Source organism: Chanodichthys erythropterus, chromosome 10 (assembly GCF_024489055.1).
Source record: "Chanodichthys erythropterus isolate Z2021 chromosome 10, ASM2448905v1, whole genome shotgun sequence".
Taxonomy (NCBI): Eukaryota; Metazoa; Chordata; class Actinopteri; order Cypriniformes; family Xenocyprididae; genus Chanodichthys; species Chanodichthys erythropterus.
In genome coordinates this window covers 5,513,186-5,535,656 of record NC_090230.1, presented here as the reverse complement: position 1 = coordinate 5,535,656, position 22,471 = coordinate 5,513,186, and the positions used below count along the sequence as shown (strand labels likewise).

Sequence of the window (22,471 nt, the reverse complement as noted above, 5' to 3'; positions counted from 1 at the left end):
CGTATGCTTCAGAGCTTCCTCGTTCAAGTGTTTGCTACGATAATTAACTAGCGTGGAGGAAGACCCCTCTTTTAGCAGGTCCCTCGACACACTGGTGCCACTGAATAAATATGCAGAGCGTATTAGCGCAACATGCCGTGATTGAAGGGGCGTGACTATGGATATGTATTATTTGATAGTTTCTTCATAAATCAAGTACGTTCTTTTGCTTAACGGGTACAAGCTTAATGGATCCAGTTGTGAAACGGAATTAGCATCTTTCATTCTCGGCTCATGCTGTTTTGGGTTTTGAATGCTGGAAGCCATGTCTAAAGTGATAGACATTCATTGGCCTCTTGCTAGGGGGCTGCAGTTGGTGTTAGACACTGAACACTAAAGCTAATTTAACAGACTGATATTTTATTCAACAAAAAGATTCACAAGAACATCCATGGTGATAACAAAAAAGAAAAATTTATTAGAAATATGATCTCTGTACTGAAGTAATATTAAACTTTTTTAATATTTATAATTGAATGATTCTAAAAATGTCATGGAGTGTAACCAAACAATGATTAAATATTTAAAAAGAAAATAACGTACTGTAGGTAAAAAGGGGAGAAAAAAGAAAAAAAAAGTTTTACAAACATAGGGCTGGACGATATGGCCAAAATTTATATCACAATATAATTCTTAATTTCGGTCAATACAATATAATTCCGATATCGATATGAACTATATAATAGCCTCAGAAAAACTGCCAAGAACGGCCACAACGGATGTCTGTACCTACAAACGTCTGAAAATGAATTTGCCAAATCTATGAAATCTCTTCCAATAAAACTATATAATATTTTAGAAATAAAAACAATACAAATACATTTATGTTCAGCTTTTATTTGTATTTAGCCTTCATATAAACATAAAAATAAACATAAGACTCACTCACTTTAGTAATATTAATATCTTTAACTTTAACCTATAACGTAGGCTGATTTTATTATTCTTAAAGGGTCATGAAACCCCAAAACAGTTTTTTTGAGATATAAACAGACATGTATAGGCTGCACATCATTGAAAACACTAAAGGTACTCAATGTTATTCATAAGTGAAAAATAGTTATTTTTTGCATTTTTCATAGCGATTTCTGTCTTCCTGTTTGTAAAGCGGAGCAACGGAGTCGGAGCAACGACACAAAATCTGACATAATAGTGTACTTTCGGCCCAAGTATGGGCATGGTCGAGCATGTTGACGTAGACCGTTTTGAGCGAATCTCAACATATATTCATGACATAAAGCTCATTTAATCCAATCACTGCGCTGTAGTATGCATAAGATTATAATTGCAGTATTATGCATGAGGAAGCATCACTTCTCTCGGAAGTGGATTGTTTTGCTGTAATCTACCAGCACAAATGGAAAATTTGTTTGCATGAGATTGCATTACAGCGGAGAATTCAAATAACACAAAAGTGCTGCTCATTCACCTCTGCCTGCTCTAGCTGCGTTCAATTACGCAAGCCGTAGGCTGTTTCCCTCAGCACAGCACGTGTGTTGTTTGTATTTTGCTCGCTATGCGGTCAGAACTGGAGTTTGGATACGAACACATGAAAGATACGATTGTTTTTATGATATACAGGCGGAGCGCGCATATGCTCAGTTTCAGCGTGGAGCTCCGCGATGAGTTTAATAACACTAGCCACGTGACACATAGCTCATACAGAATAAAGTATCTGTGTTTTTATTTCACACATTCTCCTGCACCAAACATTAACCAGCGTGGTGTAGTTATGCACACATATTTTCATCAAGTTATGGAAGCTTGTTCTGTCGCATTTGCATCAGGTGTACTCATTTTGTAAAACTTGCCGCGTTCGCGTTTGATCGCGTTTGATCCTGCATGTCTCTGTGGTGTACGTCATCATGCAAATAGCCAATCACGTTCTGCTCTTTCTGGTGGACGCGTGTCCACCAGAGAATTTTTTGCAAACTGCAAACTGCTTAAAATGCCTATCTGTGGGAGCGCTTCTGCAGCGCAGCGTTTTTTTTTTCCATTGAGACGCTTTGTTGCTACGATACAGAATATCCGCGTCACAGTTACTTATAACTGATTTTGCAGGTAATTTGTTTCAGACTTAAAATGTTGACACAATGTGAAATTACTTTGCTATGTATTTTCGGAGAGCAGTCTCATTAATATTAATTTCACATCCATTTTGTTTCATTCTCTGCTTGTTAATGTCGTTGTACAGCAAGAATGTTGTGACAGTTGGTCAGTGTTGTATTTGTCCCGCCCCTCCTCTGCTCTGATTGGACGGCTGGCTAAAAAGTGACAGTGATAAGCGAAGCATTTTACTCAAAGTTGAACATTCTTCAACTCGAGGCGACCAGTAAAAAACTCCCAGCTCTAAGCGCTTGAGCGTGAAAAAGACGCTCAGCGCCTCGTTACGCTCTCGGCGTTTAAAAAACGCAGCGTTCCCATTGAAAACAATTGAAAAAGTACGCTAGCAGCTGGAAAAAAACGCTCTGGTGGACACACGGCCTAAGCTGCGCCTCAAGTCAGTGATGCTGTAATGTATATATCGAAAAACCGGAAATGTGTTTAAAAATCATACCACCATTATCGAAAAAAATATATTGCAAAATATATATTGATATTGAATTATTGTCCAGCCCTATACAAACATAAATCATGGATGTTTTGAAAAAAAAAAAAAAAAAAAAAAAAAAAACTGTTATCATATTTTAATCAAATGGTTTAATTCAATGTCATGTGGTATAAACGAGTGATGAGTAATTATTAAAAATTAATATTTATGAAAAAAGATAAACTGTTTTACAAACATGTTCTGTTTGAGTTTGTCTTTGCTTTTCCTGCCTGCCTGAGTTTATTTATGAGTTACTATGGTTACTGATTTGATTCATCATTCTGTTCAGCTGTGTGTGATTAATTACTTTTGTTTGTCACTTGTATTTAAGTTTCTGTGTTTCTGTTCTTAGTTGTCCGGTCATATGATGGTGTTTATGTTGCTTGCCTTCTTCACTGCATTGTGTGGCTTATTCATTAAAGACTTTTCAAAAAACAATTTTGAATTTATTTTTAAAAGTTTTATATTATTGTTACTTATTTTTAAAATATCATGTGATGTAACCATCACCCTGACATTTTTGACATCTCTGGTCCTTCAAAGTATGTCGATTTAAGGCCAAAGTATACTTCACTTTTTACAAGTACCAAATTTTTGTACTTTTTATGCGCAGGTAGCACATGCACATTTTTTTTTTTTTTTGCAATAATTTGTTTATTCTCAAGGTGGCAACCATGTCCTGGTGGTGTCGATTCACAAGGTAGTAGAAGAAAAACTGCATAAACCGAACAGACATGGAACTCATGCAAGCTTCAGCTACGATAGAGACCTATATAGACGAGAAAATGAGTGAAGAGGTTAGAAAGCACCCTCATTTGTACAACTCTAGCATGAAAGAATACAAAGATGCTTATAGAGGAATTGCAATTTGTCGCAGTGTGCATGCATCGAACGCCTGTGTGCACATGAGTCAACTGAAGTATAATTTGCAAGGCTGTGCGTTCGACTGTGCACGTACGTAAAAAAAAATGAAGTGTACTTTCTGTATTACCCTAATTAGCTGATAATTCTGATTAAAATGGACAATTAAAATGGATTAAAATGTGGATCTTTCAGATGAATTTGAGAAGTGCTAGTGTGGTCTCGACTCGGTCCTGACTTACCTTGGTCTCAACCCCCCAAAGTCTTGGTCTTGTCTTGGTCTCGACTTGGTCTTTGTTTAGGTGCTCTTAATTACAACACTACTGTCCACTGTAGTTCACTCTAAGAGTGAAAGGGTTAAATGCATGATCATCATAAAGCCTAGTTACTATTATTAAATCACAGCAATATATCCTAAGTAGCTGTATAATAAGCAAGATAACACACAGATAGGACACTACAATGTCTTTCGTGCGCACGTCAAAGTCCAAATCAACCTGGCAGAGTTTAATTTGCAATAATGACCAAATGACTTAGTCGACATTAACTATTAGACGACAATGGGGGGGAAAAGGTGATTGCAGAAGATACTCAGTGTGACTCACATCCCAATAAAGTGCAACCATAATCCCTCAAGTGACAGACGACGCACTGGCTCTGTCCCTGAGACAGACATAATTAGCTCATCGTCTATAGGCTCTATTCTCCCAGACTAATCAAAGTTTGAAACTCCGGGGAAGTGCATAATTATACCCTGTTGGTATTAGGGAAAGTATCCAATGATAAGCTAATTAAAAATGAAGAATGGGTGAGCGGTTTTGTTTTCAAACAATGTTCCTTTATATGTCACGCTTGATGTTCAATTTGTGTAAATACCTTCCATTAATTTAGTGTGAACTGAATGAAGTCAACTGAGCCTTTGTTTCCCATGTTTTCATCATGGATTGCCGGCCCTTATTCAGTTTATTGTAAGGAAGGTTGGCACAGCAGTGAATAAATTAATCACTATTCTGGCACACAATCAACTCAATGCAGAGAGGTGGGGATGTCTCAGCCGTTTCAGACATTGTGGGTTAGCATTTGCTTGTAGGTTAGAATTAGTAATATTTGAATATCTCCATCATATATGTCCTTACATCATACATTGAATAAAATATTAAACTTGCAATTTGTTTTTTTGTTTTTTTAAGAATATAAATATTCAGTACCATTCAAAAGTTTGTGGTTGGTAAGACTTTATTTGTATGTTTTTGAAAGAAGTTTCTCACTGAGAAATGGCTAACTTTAGCTTGTTAGCTCTGAACATTCCTAAGTTATAATTAAAGTAGAAGTGCCTGAGCTCGACTAGGGATACGTTTACACCACAATGATGTTAATTTTCCTTTGTTCATTTCGCATACAGATGACAGCGGTATCACACAAATCCGCGAAAATTATTAAAAATGCTGTATTATTCATGCCAGGGCAGTAGTTGGTGGTGTCATTTTTTAAAGAAACACTACGCACCTATAGACTAAACATGTAATACGCATACGCATGACGTCACTGTTTTCACAAATTCTTGTTTTTGTATTTTACACTAGTGTTGCTTTCGTCAATGAAAATTATGACTAAATATCGTCGACTAAATAAATACGAACCTTTATCACATGACAAAAACGAGACGAGACACAACGTAAATGCTGGTCATGTGATGATGACTAGAATTAAATGTATAATGCAATATTGTTGACGAATAAAAACGAGACTAAATGTGGTTTGGGACTTTCGCCGCACTAGAGTGACACTGTTTGCGTCACTGAAATAAACAAATCTGATTGCACGGTACGGTTCGGAGTTGACTCAAATTGCGACGGAGGGCGGACTGACCAGACTGATATATCTTGTAGAAGATATATCAGTCTGGCCTTGCCAGGCAAAGGCTTCACTATTCTGATTAAACAGCTTTTGTGGGGAAATAGCTAATCATTTAATTAATCAACAGCCTGTTTGACAATCTTCAGAATGTTTTACACTAAACAATACTTTCGTGGCAACTATATGTAGATTTTAGCTTGATAAAAATGTATTTTTTAAGAGAAGGCAGTCTATTGAATGTTGCGACTTCACTGCCATTACACGATAGGCTGAGAGGTGCCACACGTGATTAAGTTAGCTGTTACGGTTTCTCCAATGGTAAGAGATACAGACCCTCTTATCTCCCTATAGTATACAATCTCTGCCGATATGTTGGTAAATATGTAAATTTAACGTGCTCATAAATTAATGAAAAATGCGCAGATCATAGAAAATGCACATCGTTATTTAAAATGAATCCAAAAACATCATAATATATTGTGTTGATCACAAGATATTGCTCATGGAATGATTTAACATACTTGGCTAAACACGTGTCTCTCATCTTTCCAGGATGCAGTGTGTATCCAATGTTCCCTGAACCATCCATGTTTGTTTGTGTTCATGGAATAACACAAAATAGGTATCATCTTAAAACTTAGAAACTCAGCTTTTAAATGCATCGAACCTTATTCAAGTTTTCTGCATTAAAATGTCCTAATGTAATTTATATTTTCTAAAACATTAAAAAGTGTTCTATCAAATGATACCTACCTTTTGACTCTCCTTGCTACAGTTCTGGAGTTATGAGTCTTTACTTTTGTGTATGTCGCTCAGAAAAAGAAAAAAAAAAAATCTCTAAAAAAGCCTTCAGGTCTTAAAGTTTTAAGAGACATCTCAAGGCATTATAAGGTATTATCTATATAATGTAGGTAACAATATAATAAGATAACCTTGTTTAAAATGAGTTTGGCTAAAAGAAAATTTTAGTTTTGTCTATACTACTAGGTACTATACTATATTGATTGGGTTAAATAGAATTGCATTACTAAAAAGAGACTAAAATAAAATTCATTGACTAAAATTAGACTAAAATTTCATCAGTTTTCATCGACAAAATCTAGATGAAAATAGTCATGGATAATTCTGACTAAAATAAGACTAAAATGCTCAGACTTTTAGCCGACTGAAACTTGACTAGGCTAAAAAGAGTATGAACGTGACTAAAACTAATAAAAATTAAAATGACAGCTTGACACAAAGACTAGACTAAAACTAAAATTAAAACACTAGTTTACACAGAGATGATAACAGTATTGTTTTAAACAAACTTGTACTTTGAAACCAAACAGCTTGTGTTTTCAGGCCCCCAAAACACTGTTGTCGAGGAAATGAACGGTCAAAATGCATAAAAAGTTTTTCATTTTTTGTTGAAAATGGTGTTGTGTAAATGGCTCCTAAAGCTTTGAAAGTCTGATAAACTGTAACCTGTAATGGGGTTATTCATATTCCATTTTTAAAAGTTACAGTACATAACATGATTTACGTAGTTGGTCCTTACTGCACATGGACGTCAAATGTATAAAATCTAAAAGAAGAAGAAGAAGAAGAAAAAAGACTTGTAAAGGATGTGCATCCAGGTCCCAAAGGTCAACATCTCTGGAAGCTTCCCTGTGACTTCTCACAAAGCCTTTCATCTGACTCATCAAGGCAAAGGTAATGACTGAAACACTACGATCAACACTAAAGCCCTGCCCAGAGTGAAATCCAATTGGTCCAAAATCTCACTCCTGTGTTGCATATTAAATGTCCTCCAATCAGCTGTGATGACGTCAAGCAGCAGCTTCGTGTTGGGCTGATAAGTTGGTAGAAACATGACAAACGGCAACTGTGAGGTTTAAGAAAGGTCTCCAAGACAAGAAAAAATATGCTCATTTGCAACTTATTTCTGCACTCACTGACTCATGTCACATTACACCAAGAACCAAAAAGAATAAGGTGTGTGCCAATCTGCAGGTAAGTTCAGTGACGTAAAAACTGATGCACCAAAGCTGTTTGCAGAAGCAAGCCAGCTTCCTGTTTTAAAATTCAGAGCTTTTTACAAAATGCAAATCCTAGGCAAATCAAGATTGCGTAATGTCATAAAATATTAATACCTCTGCAGCAAGCAAAAAACACATTAGAGCTCTTTTCCACAGCACATCCTGATAAATTCAATAATAACCAACTCGACCATAATTCAGTGCCTTTTCTGGGAATGGATTCAACTGGCTTTTATCGCAAGCCCACTAAGGAAGAAGGATAAACCCAACAACCCGCTGTTGTCTCCTGCTAGCATTCCGATAAGAGTCAGTAGGTGTGCATTCAGTATCAGCGCTCCCAGTACAGCTCATTGCAACATGACCTTTCATGGCTGTATGTGCCCAGAGAGTGAGGAAAAAACATCACTTGATGCTTTCCGAATCGGCGCCAAAAGCAGATATGCTTTCGCCTTGAGACAACGGTGAAGAAAGACACAGAACCCCTTCAGCTCTGGCCTTGCAGGACTGTTTGTGGGACTTTCTCTTCAATACTCTCTGTGGAGAGAACCGAGGATGAGGGATGAGGCGTAAATGACATTTGCTTCGGGAGCTGTAGGCGATCCTTGGAGATGGATCCTCATCTGTGACTCAGTAGAGTTATTGTGGCACTAACAAACCACAGTACTCAAGGGGGCGATAGAGTTAAGTTCAAATGTTGTTAAACCAAATGTAAACATGTAAAAACACACATAAGCAACAAGATTTTCTTCAAACTGTTGCTCTCCACCATAAAAATAGAGGAAACTGACCACAGAAGCAGACGCTTTATGCTAATGGCTACGATGGGATTCCATGCCACAATGCTAAGAACACAATTAGCACAAAACTTCTACCCACTTATGAATTTTAGAATTTGGAATGTTTTCAGTCACTTAAAACAAACTATTTTAATAAACTTAAAACAACCACTATTTAGAAACATTTCTACAATATAACATGCTAATCTGAGATGTTTCTGAGAACTTTCAATGTCGAGAATGAGTGACATAGTGCTTGGTAAGACTAAAGGAGCCATAGAAGTTCTTGTTGCATTAAAAATACCTCAGAATTGTGTTCTGACATTTCGTAACACAATGAAAGCTTTCACATACATGAGTAGAGAATGATTAAAATAATAATAAAATAATAGAAAATATAGAAAAAAAAATACTATTTAGTATTATGCAGTGGCGTACCGCAAGTCTCTGAGGCCCCCCCGCAAAGAATGAGATGGGGCCCCTCCCACAAGCAGTGATGTCATGTGTTAAGATTTGTTGTGCACCTGAGTCCATCTGCCCCACAGTTTACAAAAACTGATTTAACAGTGAATCATGTGGTGAATTATCATTGCATTGATTTATTTGATGTTATTATCGAATAATATTATAGCCTAGCCTATATGATAGGCCTATAATGTTTAGTGATTTTGATAATCACAAAAATAAAATACCGGCAGGAATAAATATTTAGGATAATTTACTCATTAAAACCAAAGGAGCGCCAAGAGAACGGATAACAGCCGCAACGAGCACTGGCCATGATTTCAGAAACAACACATTTCAGCGGATAGATCGCCTCTTATTTAACACAGACCTACAAATTTCTTATCAAATGGAGATGTTTCTTTCTTTTAGGTACAGTTATTCGCCGAATTTTTGAGACGTTTCAGAAAGATTCTCGCAGAGAGACAGCTGAAAGCGCACCCTGTTTTTTATTTATTGTATTTTACAAAATTAGCCTACAAGGTGTTGTTATTGTGAGCGTAAATATAAAATAAAATTTTAAAAAGTAGACCATTTGCAGTCTTGCACTAATCTGTAGGCTATCGCCAAAAATGACGGAAGGCCTGTTTTAAGTTGTTTCTGTCATGAGGAGAAAATCCATCAGAACGCGCCGGCGCATTCGTCGGCCAGAGGGATGAAAATGTAGCCAGTTTAGTTTCATATTTATATTTAAATATTGGGCTATAGCCTAATATTATTATTTTTAAAATGTCACCTATGTTGATTATGAAAAGTGAATAGCATGACGGATGCGCAATGTCGGGAGACATGCAGCGGGTCAGACCACTTCATTAAGTTTTGTTTTATATTAAGTCTTTCTTTAAAGTGAATTTTGTTTTGTAGAAATTGTATCTTAATTTCAATCATTGTTTCATCAACCAATTGCCTATATTTAATAAATAGGAAGAAAACCAAGAACGTCGGGTGTGGAATGGATTGAAGGTTATAAGGTTCCCTTCTAGACAAGCGTGTAAATTGCTGTTTCGGTCTCAAATTTTCAGTAATTTCGATCGGTGCATCAAATGATGTAGGCCTAAACTAAATTTATGTAGTTAAAGTAAAAGAATAAAGAAATAACTAGACTTACTGGCTATAGGCTACATTTGGAAAAGAACTTCAGACATTCCGGCGGTAGCTGACCATTAGCAGAGCTGGCGATGGGGTAAATACGTTTGGGCAATATATAATAATATAAATAACAATAATAATGTCTCAGCCAAGACCGAACATATTTATATGTCTCGGCACACATCCGCTAACAGTAACAGCGCATCAAAGCTTGCTGTTGTCTTGGCTACCTTACAAACGGTGAAGGAAACAACAGTGCATTTTTCCTCCTTTTGTGGTAATTTAGCACTATTTTCTATGATCTTCTGCTTGCATTTTTGGGCTTCAGTTGGATGCTTTATTTTCATCTTTAGTCAATTGAGTTCAGTTCTAAAAAAAAGTAAAGGCTATAAAGTAGTCTAGCCTAAATAGGTGAATCTGCGACGGGGCCCATCATAGGGTGGGGGCCCCCATGCACCGCGGGGGCTGCGGGGGTGTCCCATACACCACTGGTATTATGGCACACTATGAAGTACATTCAACAAAGCAATTCAGATCAGAGGAAACCCCTCAGATCATATCCGTCGAATGCTTGTGTGGTGACCATGTGACCTATTGAAACCTAATGTGACCTAAAAAAGTTGTGAATTTAAAAACTTTTTGTGTTGCAAATTGTGTTCTGACTTGCATAGAGTGTGTTTCGGGCCTATTTGCTAAAAAACCTAAGACGTGCCTCAATATGTTTTCTTGTGGACTTGTGAAACGTCATCAGTGGCTTCCCAAGTACTGTTCCTAATTCAAAGTTCACAACCCCGGATGTGTTCTTCCATCGCCCCTTTTATTGAGGATGCATCAAGAGCTGACTTTTGCGGACTTGAGACAGCCAGGTATCCCAGAATGCATCTCGCACCTACCAGCAAGCATCAATGGAGGAGAAAACCTGCATAATTTTTAAAATGCTACTGTTAGTGTGTATGAAATGTAGATTTTCAGGCAAGAATGTATTTGTTTAAAGCTCAAATCTGAAATTTTGCTCCAACTGCATATATTCTATCATTTGTGTGCAATCAGCAGGTTGTTCAGGAAAGCAGTGACGTTTCCTTCTTAAGACGACAGCGGGGAAAGACAACGAATCCCTGAAAGATTATGGGATTCTCTCACCATTTCCTGGATTTCCCTTGTGTGAAGGGCCCAGGACGGGGGTTGAGGCACAAATGACATTTGCTGTGGCAGCCGTAGGCGATCTTCTCAGTCAGACTTCTCATCTGTGACTCAATGGAGGCTTGAAGATGTGAATCACAAGTGGACAGCATTTGCACCCTCACTTTCTCTCTTCTTCTCTCCTCTAATAATACAGCTTTTCACAGGCTGCGTATAAAAAGGATTCCCACAATGCAAGACAAATCCATTTACAACGTTACTGAAGCCAAGCGAGCCTGACAAATATTAAGCACATACGATGAGACGCATACTTCCAGCGACAAATACAATTATTTGTTGCCTTCATGGAAATAAAAAAAAGAGAGATCAATGAATTACTTTTGGATGAATTACAAACAGACGTCAGGGAATTAAATTTAGTTGTTGTGAATGAGATGTAGCAGGCAACCATGGCGCGTATGGCAAGTTCAAATGACGCACATGACATGACAACTTCCAAACCTTTCATAGCATATTTTTAGAATAGTTAATAATGAAACTATTGAGGGAATTTCAATATATGAAAAGCAAATGATGACTAAGGTAAAATGACAACCTTTTAACTACAGTGAGAATGGACCTAAATATAGTAAAATCATTAAATCAGATGTGAATCACTTCTAAAATGAAATTAAATGAAATGGAACGAAATTAAATGAAATAAAATAAAATACCATTTGGCACACTATAAAACATAAACAATGCTAGTGAGACCAGAAGAAACCCTTCATTAATATCAGTATAATCCTTGTGTGATGATAATATCACTGACCTCAACTACACCTCTTAGTTATGACATGCATAAACTGGTTTGATATAACAGATAACTTTCACTTAACAAGTTAATCAAATATTAACTGTCAGTGCTTAAAATACTTTAATACAAGACTACAGCATAAAATAAACTTTTTGCAAGTATATTAACATACTGTAGATGTGAATATTTGACCAATACATTGCAATACATTATTTAAAGTGATAGTTCATCCAAAAATGAAAATTATCCCATGATTTACTCACCCTCAAGCCATCCTAAGTGTATATGACTATCTTCTTTCAGACAGACACAATCAGAGATATATTTAAAAACATCCTTAGTCCTCCAAGGTTTATAATGGCAGTAAATGGGGGGCCGTGTTTTGAAGCCAAAAATAATGCATACATCCATAAAAAAGTAATCCATACCACTCCAGTGGGTTGATAAAGGCCTTCTGGAGTGAAGCGATGCATTTTTGTAAGAAAAAAATATCCATTATAAATTCAAATAACTAGCTTCCGGCGCCAAATGAGTAATCGCGATGTATGAAGCAGGATGTAGGAGTATCGTGAGCTTAGATGCCTCTCGCGGTTCAAACAAATAGGGCAGTGCAACAAATTCAAGCTCCTCTTCTTTTATCGAAATCCTCTGACATTTCTCTTTGAAAATGATCGTTTTAGACTTCTAATCCATGACCGGTGATTTGTTTAGCTCTATCCTCTGCGCCTCCGTGTTCGTCATTATGTAAATCGACTTGGGCATTCTGCATACGGCCGTCCACCGGAAGCTAGTTTGAATTTGAATTTATAAAGTTTTAAATATGGATATTTTTCTTACAGAAATGCATTGATTCGCTTCAGAAGACCTTTAGTAACCCCCTGGAGTCATATGGATTACTATTTTTTATGGATGGACAAATTATTTTTGGCTTCAAAACACGCCCCCTAACGATATTTTTAAATATATCTCTGATTGTGTGAAAGCCATAGGTGTACATGACTATCGTCTGAAAGAAGATAGTCATGTACACCTATGGCTTGAGGGTGAGTAAATCATGGGATAATTTTGATTTTTGGGTGAACTACCCCTTTAATGTGTATGTATTTAACCCAGTCTCAGAGAAAATAATTTGCAGGAAATCCTAAAAATTAGGTGGGACAAAAACATACAATCCAAAACTAAACTCACTTGCTCAATGACTGCAACAGGACAAAAAAACAACAACAAAAAAAAAACCACACAAAACAAACAAACAAAAAAGACGTATTCATATGATATGACTCTGTATAAAGTTACTAGTTTACTGTGGAAACAACAAAAACAAAAAAAAAACATCAGATGTAGTTATCCTGAAAATTATTCATAAATGTCTTTGAATTAAACTAGTTTCAGGTAGCTGGCTATAAATATAAATATGTCACCAGTTTGACTAAAGTTAACTAACATGCTCAGCTGTTGGCCAACCATGACAACATTAGATCTGAAAGAGAAAACAGATCATAAATGTGTTCCTTACGCTAATGCTGAGAGTGAGAGTTCATAATCGAACTGGGTATAAAGAGAACTTTATTTTGCTTTATTTAAACTGAACTTTATTGATTGCTGCCATATGTTTGCACAATAATCAATGCATAAGCACAAACAGATTGGTGATATTATTAATACACACATAATAACCTGTACTCCCCAGGACAAGGGTTTCTCATACATTAATCTACAGTTCATTCAGAGGTTAAGGTCTCATAACTCTCTTGCTATTAAGATGAATCTTTTAAATGTCCCTAGCAATTATCTGGAAGGAATTATATTATGTTTAACTGTTACGCTTGGCTGTGCACAACCTATGGTTATACAAAAAGCTTACTGTACCTCCAGAAAAAATAAATAAATAAATAAATAAATAAATACTGGAAAGAAACCAGACACCTGTAGGTGGAGTAAGTCAAGATTATATATATATATATATATATATATATATAATATGCTAATTATACTATGGATAGATAGATCATATTATCATATTATAAATAAATCATATTATAAATAAATAAAACATGATTTTTTAAGTTTTTCTTTTCTTTTTTTGTTTTCTGAGTATTCAGAATAAATGGACCATGGTTTTATTGGTTTATCTATGGATAAAGCAATAATCGGGAACCAGAATAACGCAAAACTGCCTAAAATGCAAGTTTCTTTTCACTAACTCACCAAAATCAGATTGTAAACATTTAATGGATGAATCTGAAACACAGTTTCTCATGACAATGTTTTTGCGGGTCAAATATACTCACATTAAGTTGGAGAGTTTCTGTCCACTGTCCAATAACTTTATATCCAGAAGTGTTGTTGATACTCATCTGGTACTGAAAAAGATCGTATCGTCCCGGTGCATCACCATTCCGATTGAATGTGACGGACGTTCCAGCGCTCCCTACGAAAGAAAGAATCATATTTAGAAATGTACAGTCAACATTGTCAGATGAAAATACTCTGCATCAACCATACATCAAGAAAAAAAATAAAATAAAAAAAGCCCTGACATGCCTTGCAAACATCAAAAAAAAGTTGCGCTCCGTTGAGAAAAAAAGTTTGTGTGGTTGTGACAGAAATACAAACAACATGTGCCCCTCAGGCCACGAGCGGAGACTGACAAGTCCTGACACTCAATCCCAACCGATTGTTTGAAGAGTTTTACCTGCAGGGCTTGGCATTCACGATCACAAATCTACCAAAACACAATCAACAGTGTGTCTTTCTCAACCTCAGATGAAACATCCACTCCTGTCCTCGGTGGGTATCAGCCTCTCGCTGGGGCTGTTGACACATTCTCATCACACTTATTACACTGGGAGTCATGGGCTGTGCAAGGTAGCTTTCAGTAAGACTTTTTGATTCGAGAAACATTTCCTCAAAAGGTAAGATGACTGCTTTATTGTAGCCTGCTGGATATACTGTAAAAAAATCACTTTTTTTTTGTACTGTTTTTGAGCTCTCAGCCATGGAAAAAACTAATCGAAAAGTAAAAAAACAATCTACAGATGCGTTCAAATTCATTCAAATGATTATTTATTTTTTGCACTGATCCACAAAAAAAATGGAATAGGAAAGTTAAATTATGAATCATTCTGTTTGTTAAGCATACACTAGACAAAATATACAGATCTATCTATCTATCTATCTATCTATCTATCTATCTATCTATCTATCTATCTATCTATCTATCTATCTATCTATCTATCTATCTATCTATCTATCTATCTATCTATCTATCTATCTATCTATCTATCTATCTATCTATCTATCTATCTATCATGAATTATTCATTTATAATTATCATCAGGTTTTTAACTTATTGACCTTCACACACTGTTATGATGGGGGTCAAGGTTCCTCTCTATGATGTAATTTCCTGTTTTTTAAAAGGAGCAAAAAAAACACTCTAGTTTATTTTAGTTATTTCATTACCCAGTCACTTTGACATTATCCACTACCTTGTAGGTTTATTTTGTTTGCTCATGTTGCTGTTAAAATGGAATCAAGGGAAGAAGGAAGAAATGTCTGATTCTACTAATAGACTTTGGGGAGAACGAAAACACTGAAAACTACAGGAGATAAAGAACAACAGCATGCTATAGCAACACTTAAGGAGCAGATGAAGGACTGAAAAACCAGCCGAATGCCAAAAATAACAGCTTTCCAGTTTTCAGCGTTTTCTGAGATGCCGCCGTTTTTTTGCTGTGATAACACATTAAAAAAGTTTCTTCAACAATGGATACTTTTATCTACCGGGTGTCACATTTTATCATTTATGTTTAATTTTACACATGTCTTGGTAAAAACAAACTCAGTCACAAACTGTCCCAGTTACGTCACTTCACAGCAGTGAATTCACCCAGTAAACTTCTAAGCTACTCAATATTATACAATTATTGCACTATAGATATTATGGACGAGACATTCTTATGTATATTAATTATTAGTATGCGGGGAGCCTCTGAATCTTTTTCATGTTCTCGCTGGAGGAACCCCTTGAAAAAAAATGCCAGAAACATCAGTTGCACAACTTCAAGCAGTATGTTCTATCTCTGTCTCTCTTTTTCTTTCAAATTTCTTCATTTCAAATCTTTTCATCACAAGAATTAATAGTTAAAAAACAAAACAAACAAACGAAAAAAAACAACAACAAAAAAAAAAAAAACAGGTTAGCTGTTTGACATACACTTCCATCAATACTGAATTATATCAAAGACTTTAGATATATAAAGTCAGTGCACTCTTATTGCTCTCAATGGGAGAAAGTGTAACGTGCAAAATGGTAGAAGTCTCAGCTTCTAAATAAATGAATCAAAAAAAAAAAAATGCAGCTTATTGACATGATTTGAGCGTTTAGAAACAAAATTTATGAGACAGTTGTAAGATTTCATTGGTCATTTCAAATATGAAATTTCATCATACGCTTGGTGAACAGCTTGGGAGAATTTGATGCTTCCTCATTCAAAGAGATTGAAGCTGTACTTGACTGAAATTCCAAAGATGGCTACCAATTGAAATGGCCTGCCTGAAAGGGATTTTTATTATATCTCCTTTAATGTATTTTCCTATGTGTCAACCTGTTAAACTGGCTATATTAATAGTTCATACATAGTTTGAATTAGATCAGTATTTACATTTTAATGTCAGATCTTAACCTGGATGTCTCGATAACGAATTTTATGTACAATTTTAAAGTATGTAGAGTTTCTAAAACCAAAACCTTCTTATGTATGTGCAATTTCACAGATAAACAAAAGTTTATGATTCCTTTGTCAGAAAACAAAAAACAAAAAACAAATTTATTTACAAAGTTAATCTAGATGACACTGTTAATAAAAGTAATTAGTGAAATTTGCATGAAGAAATTCATTATTGTGAACACAAGTTTAAAGCTCAAATTGGGTAAATGCAATTAGTGAATAAAGTGTAGTGGCATAAATGTTTATATAATGTTATGTATGACAAATACAATAACATCCATCGATAAATTAAGTATTCCATGATGATTCATCATGATTTTTATGTCTTAAAACTTATAAGATGCATACATAAATGTTCTTACTGTCAAGTGATCCGTTGATCATTGCATTTCACAATAACAAAGTCATGAATATACATTCTAAATATGTATATGAATTATATATGCATGCCAGAAGTGAGGTTTTCTTATTGTGTAGCCAATGGTCATAAATTATAAACGCTGTACATGTGATACAGTAAACAATATATAAAAAAACAATGGGAAGCAAATGTACAAAACCTTCCATTCTGCAATTATAATTAATTAATTAATTTATTTATTTATTTGAGATATTATTAACAATAAAATTTGATTGAAAACATAAACTGAAATATGCATTAAAATATTAATTCATAATACTTTGTGTTTGTTTGTGTGTGTGTGTGTGCGTGTGCGTGTGCGTGTGTGTGTGTGTGTGTATATATATATATATATATATATATATATATATATATATATATATATATATATATATATATATATATTGGCTGTTTTGTGCAAGCTTGGAAAATCATGTTGTTTGGTTACATAAAATTCTTGCCAACTTCTTCATTAGCATTTTTACCATCTTGGTTATCTAATTAAAAGTAAGTATTTTGAGAATTCTGATTTGAGTTTCGTTCACCAGGCCTTAAGTTAGATCACATATTTACCCCAAATAGTATTTTCTCATCATCATATAGACATCAAAGGTACGGTTACACTTTGATCTAACAGTGCCCTGGTGCAGGACTACAAAAGTTTCACTTCATTAAGATGTATTAATGAGAGATTTCCTTTCTTCTTGGAAGTTTCCTCTTTCAAAGGTCCAACACAAAGGCAGGTTTGGGATATTCGAGTATTCAGAAAGAGTCCCACGTAAGAAGCAGCAACAAAGGTTAGTTCAAAGAGAAACGTATACCATGTGTCCACTGGCGCAGGTGAAATCTGCTATATATTGGCCAAACCAGTCTGGAAAGTCTGGAAAATTCCAATTCCCAAAGTATACAAAAAAGGAAAATATTTAAAAAATCTAGAATGTGCCAAGTTCTTAGAAATCTAATCTTTGAATTCATGTTGGTTTTATTAAATCAAGTTTAAACTTAAATAAAATAAACATTTAATGAAATAAAGAGAATATAACAAAATCGAATATGTAAATGTAAAAAATAAAAACTAATTAAAAATACTAATAAAAAATAACAGTATCTCAATGATACTAAAATAACACTGATTTGAACTGATAAATTTGAAATGATTCTAAATGTTATGTTGCATAAGAATAAAGTAAAAAATAATCATTATTTCTTAAACATTATTTTTAATTCATAAATATCATTAAGTTTTGGGGGAGTTGCACCACATGACATTTCGTTCCCTTGGAATTATAAGGTTCTATCTGCATTCTGAGCAGTTTTGAGATATTGAGCTTCAAAGATTTTGCATTCTATATAGCAAATATTATATGTGGAACAAGTTTATTTCAAACATGAAAATGAGAGGGACCCTAAATGTATTCTAAATGTACCATATCAAAATCCTCTTAAATTTGTAAATTTTGATTTTTGGAATAGGTCAAATGCAGATAGAACCTTCTAATTCTAAAAAAAAAATAAAAAAATAAAATTCGCTTGGAATTATAAGTTTCTATCTGCCAAAAAATTAATAGAGGCAATCATTTTCAAGAAACACAATTTTTTACTTTACTTTAATTTGTTTTTAAGCATTTTCTTATTCTTTTTATGACATTTATTTCATATTTTAAATGAATATTTTATTTTTTTTTTTTTTCCATGTTCAAGTTAAGCATAAAAGCAGTGCTAAATATTTTGTCCAGTGCAGATGTTAAATTTAGGAATATGATGGGTAATTTAACATTATTGCGGGAACCATTTAAGTTAAATTTTCTTCTTATTTAGACAGAAAGCAGCTACTGTAATTCATCTGACAGGACTTTATTCCACAGAAAGTGGGACAGGAAAATGGCTTTCTCTCTTGACATCAGTATGGCTGAAATAACATGCTAACATTTATTGTTGTAATTAAGACCCAATTAATTCAATTATTGACTCTTTGACCTTTAAGCCTTAATATTGTAAAATTTAAGACATTTTAAGACTAAAAAACCTGCAAGAAAACAGACAATGCTTCAGCAAAGTTGTTTAAAGTTGCCATAAAACGTTTTTTTTTTTTTTTTTTTTTTTTTTAAAAAATTTAATATAAGTCTAAGGTGTCCCCTGCATGTGTCTGTGAAGTTTCAGCTCAAAATACCCCATTTTTTTTATTATTATTATTTTTTAACTGCCTATTTTGGGGAATCATTAACTATGCACCGATTCAGGCTGCGGCCCCTTTAAATCTCACGCTCACTGCCCCGGGAGCTTGCGCTTTTTTTTTTTTTATTATCCCATATTTTACCTTAAAAGCTTGCCTTAAAAGTTCACACAGCTAATATAAGCCTCAAAATAGATCTTTAGAAAGCGTTCGTCATGCATGCTGCGTGCATACATCAGATCATGATGTATACATCAGATCACCCATATTTGTCTGGATGTTTACATTTGATTCTGAATGAGTTTGATAGTGCTCCGTGGCTAAAGCTAACATTACACACTGTTGGAGAGATTTATAAAGAATGAAGTTGTTTATGCATTATACAGACTGCAAGTGTTTAAAAATGAAAATAGCGACGACTCTCTTGTCTCCATGAATACAGTAAGAAACGATGGTAACTTTAACCACATTTAACAGTACATTAGCAACATGCTAACGAAACATTTAGAAAGACAATTTAAAAATATCACTAAAAATATCATGATATCATGGATCATGTCAGTTATTATTGCTCCATCTGCCATTTTTCGCTGTTGTTATTGCTTGCTTACCTAGTCTGATGATTCAGCTGTGCACAGATCCAGACGTTAATACTGGCTGCCCTTGTGTAATGCCTTGAACATGAGCTGGCATATGCAAATATTGGGGTCATACATATTAATGATCCCGACTGTTACGTAACAGTCAGTGTTATGTTGAGATTCTTTTAAACAAATGAGATTTATATAAGAAGGAGGAAACAATGGTGTTTGAAACTCACTATTTGTCATTTCCATGTACTCTTGTTATTCAACTATGCCAAGGTAAATTCGATTTTCCATTCGATGGCACCTTTAACAAAGTTAAATAAACAATGAAAAATGTTTCATTGACTATATTTATAACATTTAAATTACTTTAACTATGCAACAACTCTCTCAGCAATAGCTTAAGCAAAACACACAAAAAGACTGTAATTCCCTATAATTTGGGCTGCTGTCATTGACAGGATCATAAATAAAATAGTCCATCATGAGGTTTCTAATAAACATTGCGTTGTGTGAAATTATTTAGTCTTCTCTTCACTGATTTAGCATTTTTCTGCCCTCTCTTCCACTATCGCGGCAACATGACATGGATCAGAATGCTGATCCTGATTGGTCCTCGTGTGTGCATTTGAAGTTCTGATTGGCTCACGCAGATAGAACCTTATAGAACCAAGTTAGTGTTCGACTTTGAGGATAGAACCTTTTTGTTTTCTAAAAAAAAAAAGTACCAAAATGTACACAACTTAAAAAAAAGAAATATCACAATGTAAATAAGTTGTCACAGAATGTGAATAACTCAATTTTGACAAAAAATGTCAGATAGAACCTTATAATTCCAAGGGGACGATTTCACAACCTGAACTAACCTTGCTTGTCATAAAAAAAATTCAAATTACCTGATATTTTTAACATGATGGTCTGCATGTATCCTCTATGATATCACTTCCTGTTTCATGCTTTGGTTGCACCACATGACTTTGTTTTGGAGTACAAAAGTTTTTCAAACATTAATAAGCAGTATATAGATATAATATTGCAGGTTTCTAAAGAAATAATCATAAAACATTATGCCAAACCAATTTTATGTTTTCTTTATAGCCCAAAAATACCAAAATGATTTTTAATCCACAAATTAAAAACATGTTAAGAAGTAGTATAGATTCCAGCCATAGATTGTATTGTATTTTTGAATGAAAAAAATGGTAACACTTTATTTTAGTGTGATATGGATACACATTACATGTACTTACTATAGTAATAGTAATAACACTACAAGCAATTAACCCTAAGCCAAACACTAAAGTAAGTACATGTAGTTAATAACACTCAGTATGTATTTGCATAATTACACGGTAACAACGTCACCTTACAATAATGTCCAACTGAATTAACAGATGTGAACAAAAATGTAATAAGATGTGATTGACTCAGTATGGTATATCTGATGTTGTGAGCTTTGGTCGACTCACCGTTGAAACTGACCGACCGGATGTACTTCAGGAGCTTCTTGCCACCAGCGTGCTCCATCTCTTGACAAACGCCCGACTGGTCGGGACAAAGGTCCTTCTGCATATTGTGCAGGGCGTGGGCCATGGCGTACACCGCGTCAATCACAAACTGCACCTTCCCTTCCTGCTCGTATTTGGAGTCTGTTCCTATTCGCTCTTGCCCTGGAAGAAAAAAAGTAATCAAAAGTTAAAGTAGAGTGAAGACTTTCAAACATCTGTAGTGAGATGTGTACCTAAATTTTCTCGTAAGAGAAAGGAAGGGGGGAAATGAAGTCAACTCTGAAAGCTTTTGGAGAAAAATGTGAAGTAAAAAAGTACAAAAGCAACAAAACAAGTTATCGCACACTTTAGGAACAATCTTTCTGTCTTTGCAGGTTTTGAACGCTATCTTTGACACAGTGAAGAGTAATGCCTGAAATTGTAGGTGCTTATCTTAGTTTGGTCTCTAATGTTGTCACATTTTTGCTATCTTCATCTTAAGCGGTTTATAGATTTATTTCCAGTGATTGCTCTCAGGCAGACTTGGGTGCAACTACCTAAAAGTAAAGTCAATAATGTGACAGAGGTTTTCATAATCATGTAGCTTTTTCTAGTAACAAACCTTGTGAAAAAGAAGTGCACTTAATTGTACTGAACTTGTAGTAAACTTCCAATTTTAACAGTATATTATTTTATTTTATTATTATTTTTTTTTTCAATTGCTAACATACTTTTGTCCAATCTGTAGTCACATTTTCAAAACTCTTAACACAATTAGCACAACATCCATCTGTTGTGACCACACCATTAACACAATTCATGTAATTTTCACACAAAATGTAGTCAATTAAAACGTTTCTAAAATGCTTTTCTTTTTATACAAGCTTACCTAACACCAAAATCATGGATCTTTCTGATCTTATTTACAAACGCTCAAACACATTATCAGAAATGAAGACCTAATGTTCCAGTCTTTGAATATAGTATAAAGCCTCTACAGAAGCCTCTATAAAACAAATACTGAAACAATTGATAAGCATTTTTAAGTAGTAGATCACTGAAATATTGAAAAATGGCAGATTCCAGTCTCAGTTGGAGGCACAGACAGGTGTTTAAGTTATTTTCATGACATGGACATACAGTAAAATAGGGTTATTTGAATTGGTTTTGTTCAGTGGGTGCAGAACAACACAGAGGAGCAGAGAGAGAGAGAGAGAGAGAGAGAGAGAGAGAGATGTCTGGGTAAGGGAGAGAAATAGATGAGGATCAGGACAAGGGAGAAGAAGAGGTATGGAAGAGGAGGAAGAATGTGTGCTGGATTGTGCATCTCTATGTTTTCCCCCCTTACACATGTGGAACCTATGAAAGCTTATTTCTGCTATGAATAGAAAATAAAAAAGGTAATTGTGACTTTTTTT

At 34.8% G+C, this 22,471-nt stretch overlaps 1 protein-coding gene across 1 annotated transcript in view; it reads right to left on the bottom strand.

Moving 5' to 3' along the window:
- grm7 (glutamate metabotropic receptor 7) overlaps window positions 1-22,471 on the bottom strand; it is a 253,251-nt gene that overhangs the window by 69,436 nt on the left and 161,344 nt on the right. Inside the window, exons 6-7 of the mRNA XM_067398520.1 lie at window positions 21,036-21,236; window positions 13,965-14,104 (exon numbers count right to left, since the gene is read on the bottom strand). Coding sequence (XP_067254621.1) covers window positions 13,965-14,104; window positions 21,036-21,236 — 341 coding nt within the window. The remainder of the gene's footprint in view (window positions 1-13,964; window positions 14,105-21,035; window positions 21,237-22,471) is intronic.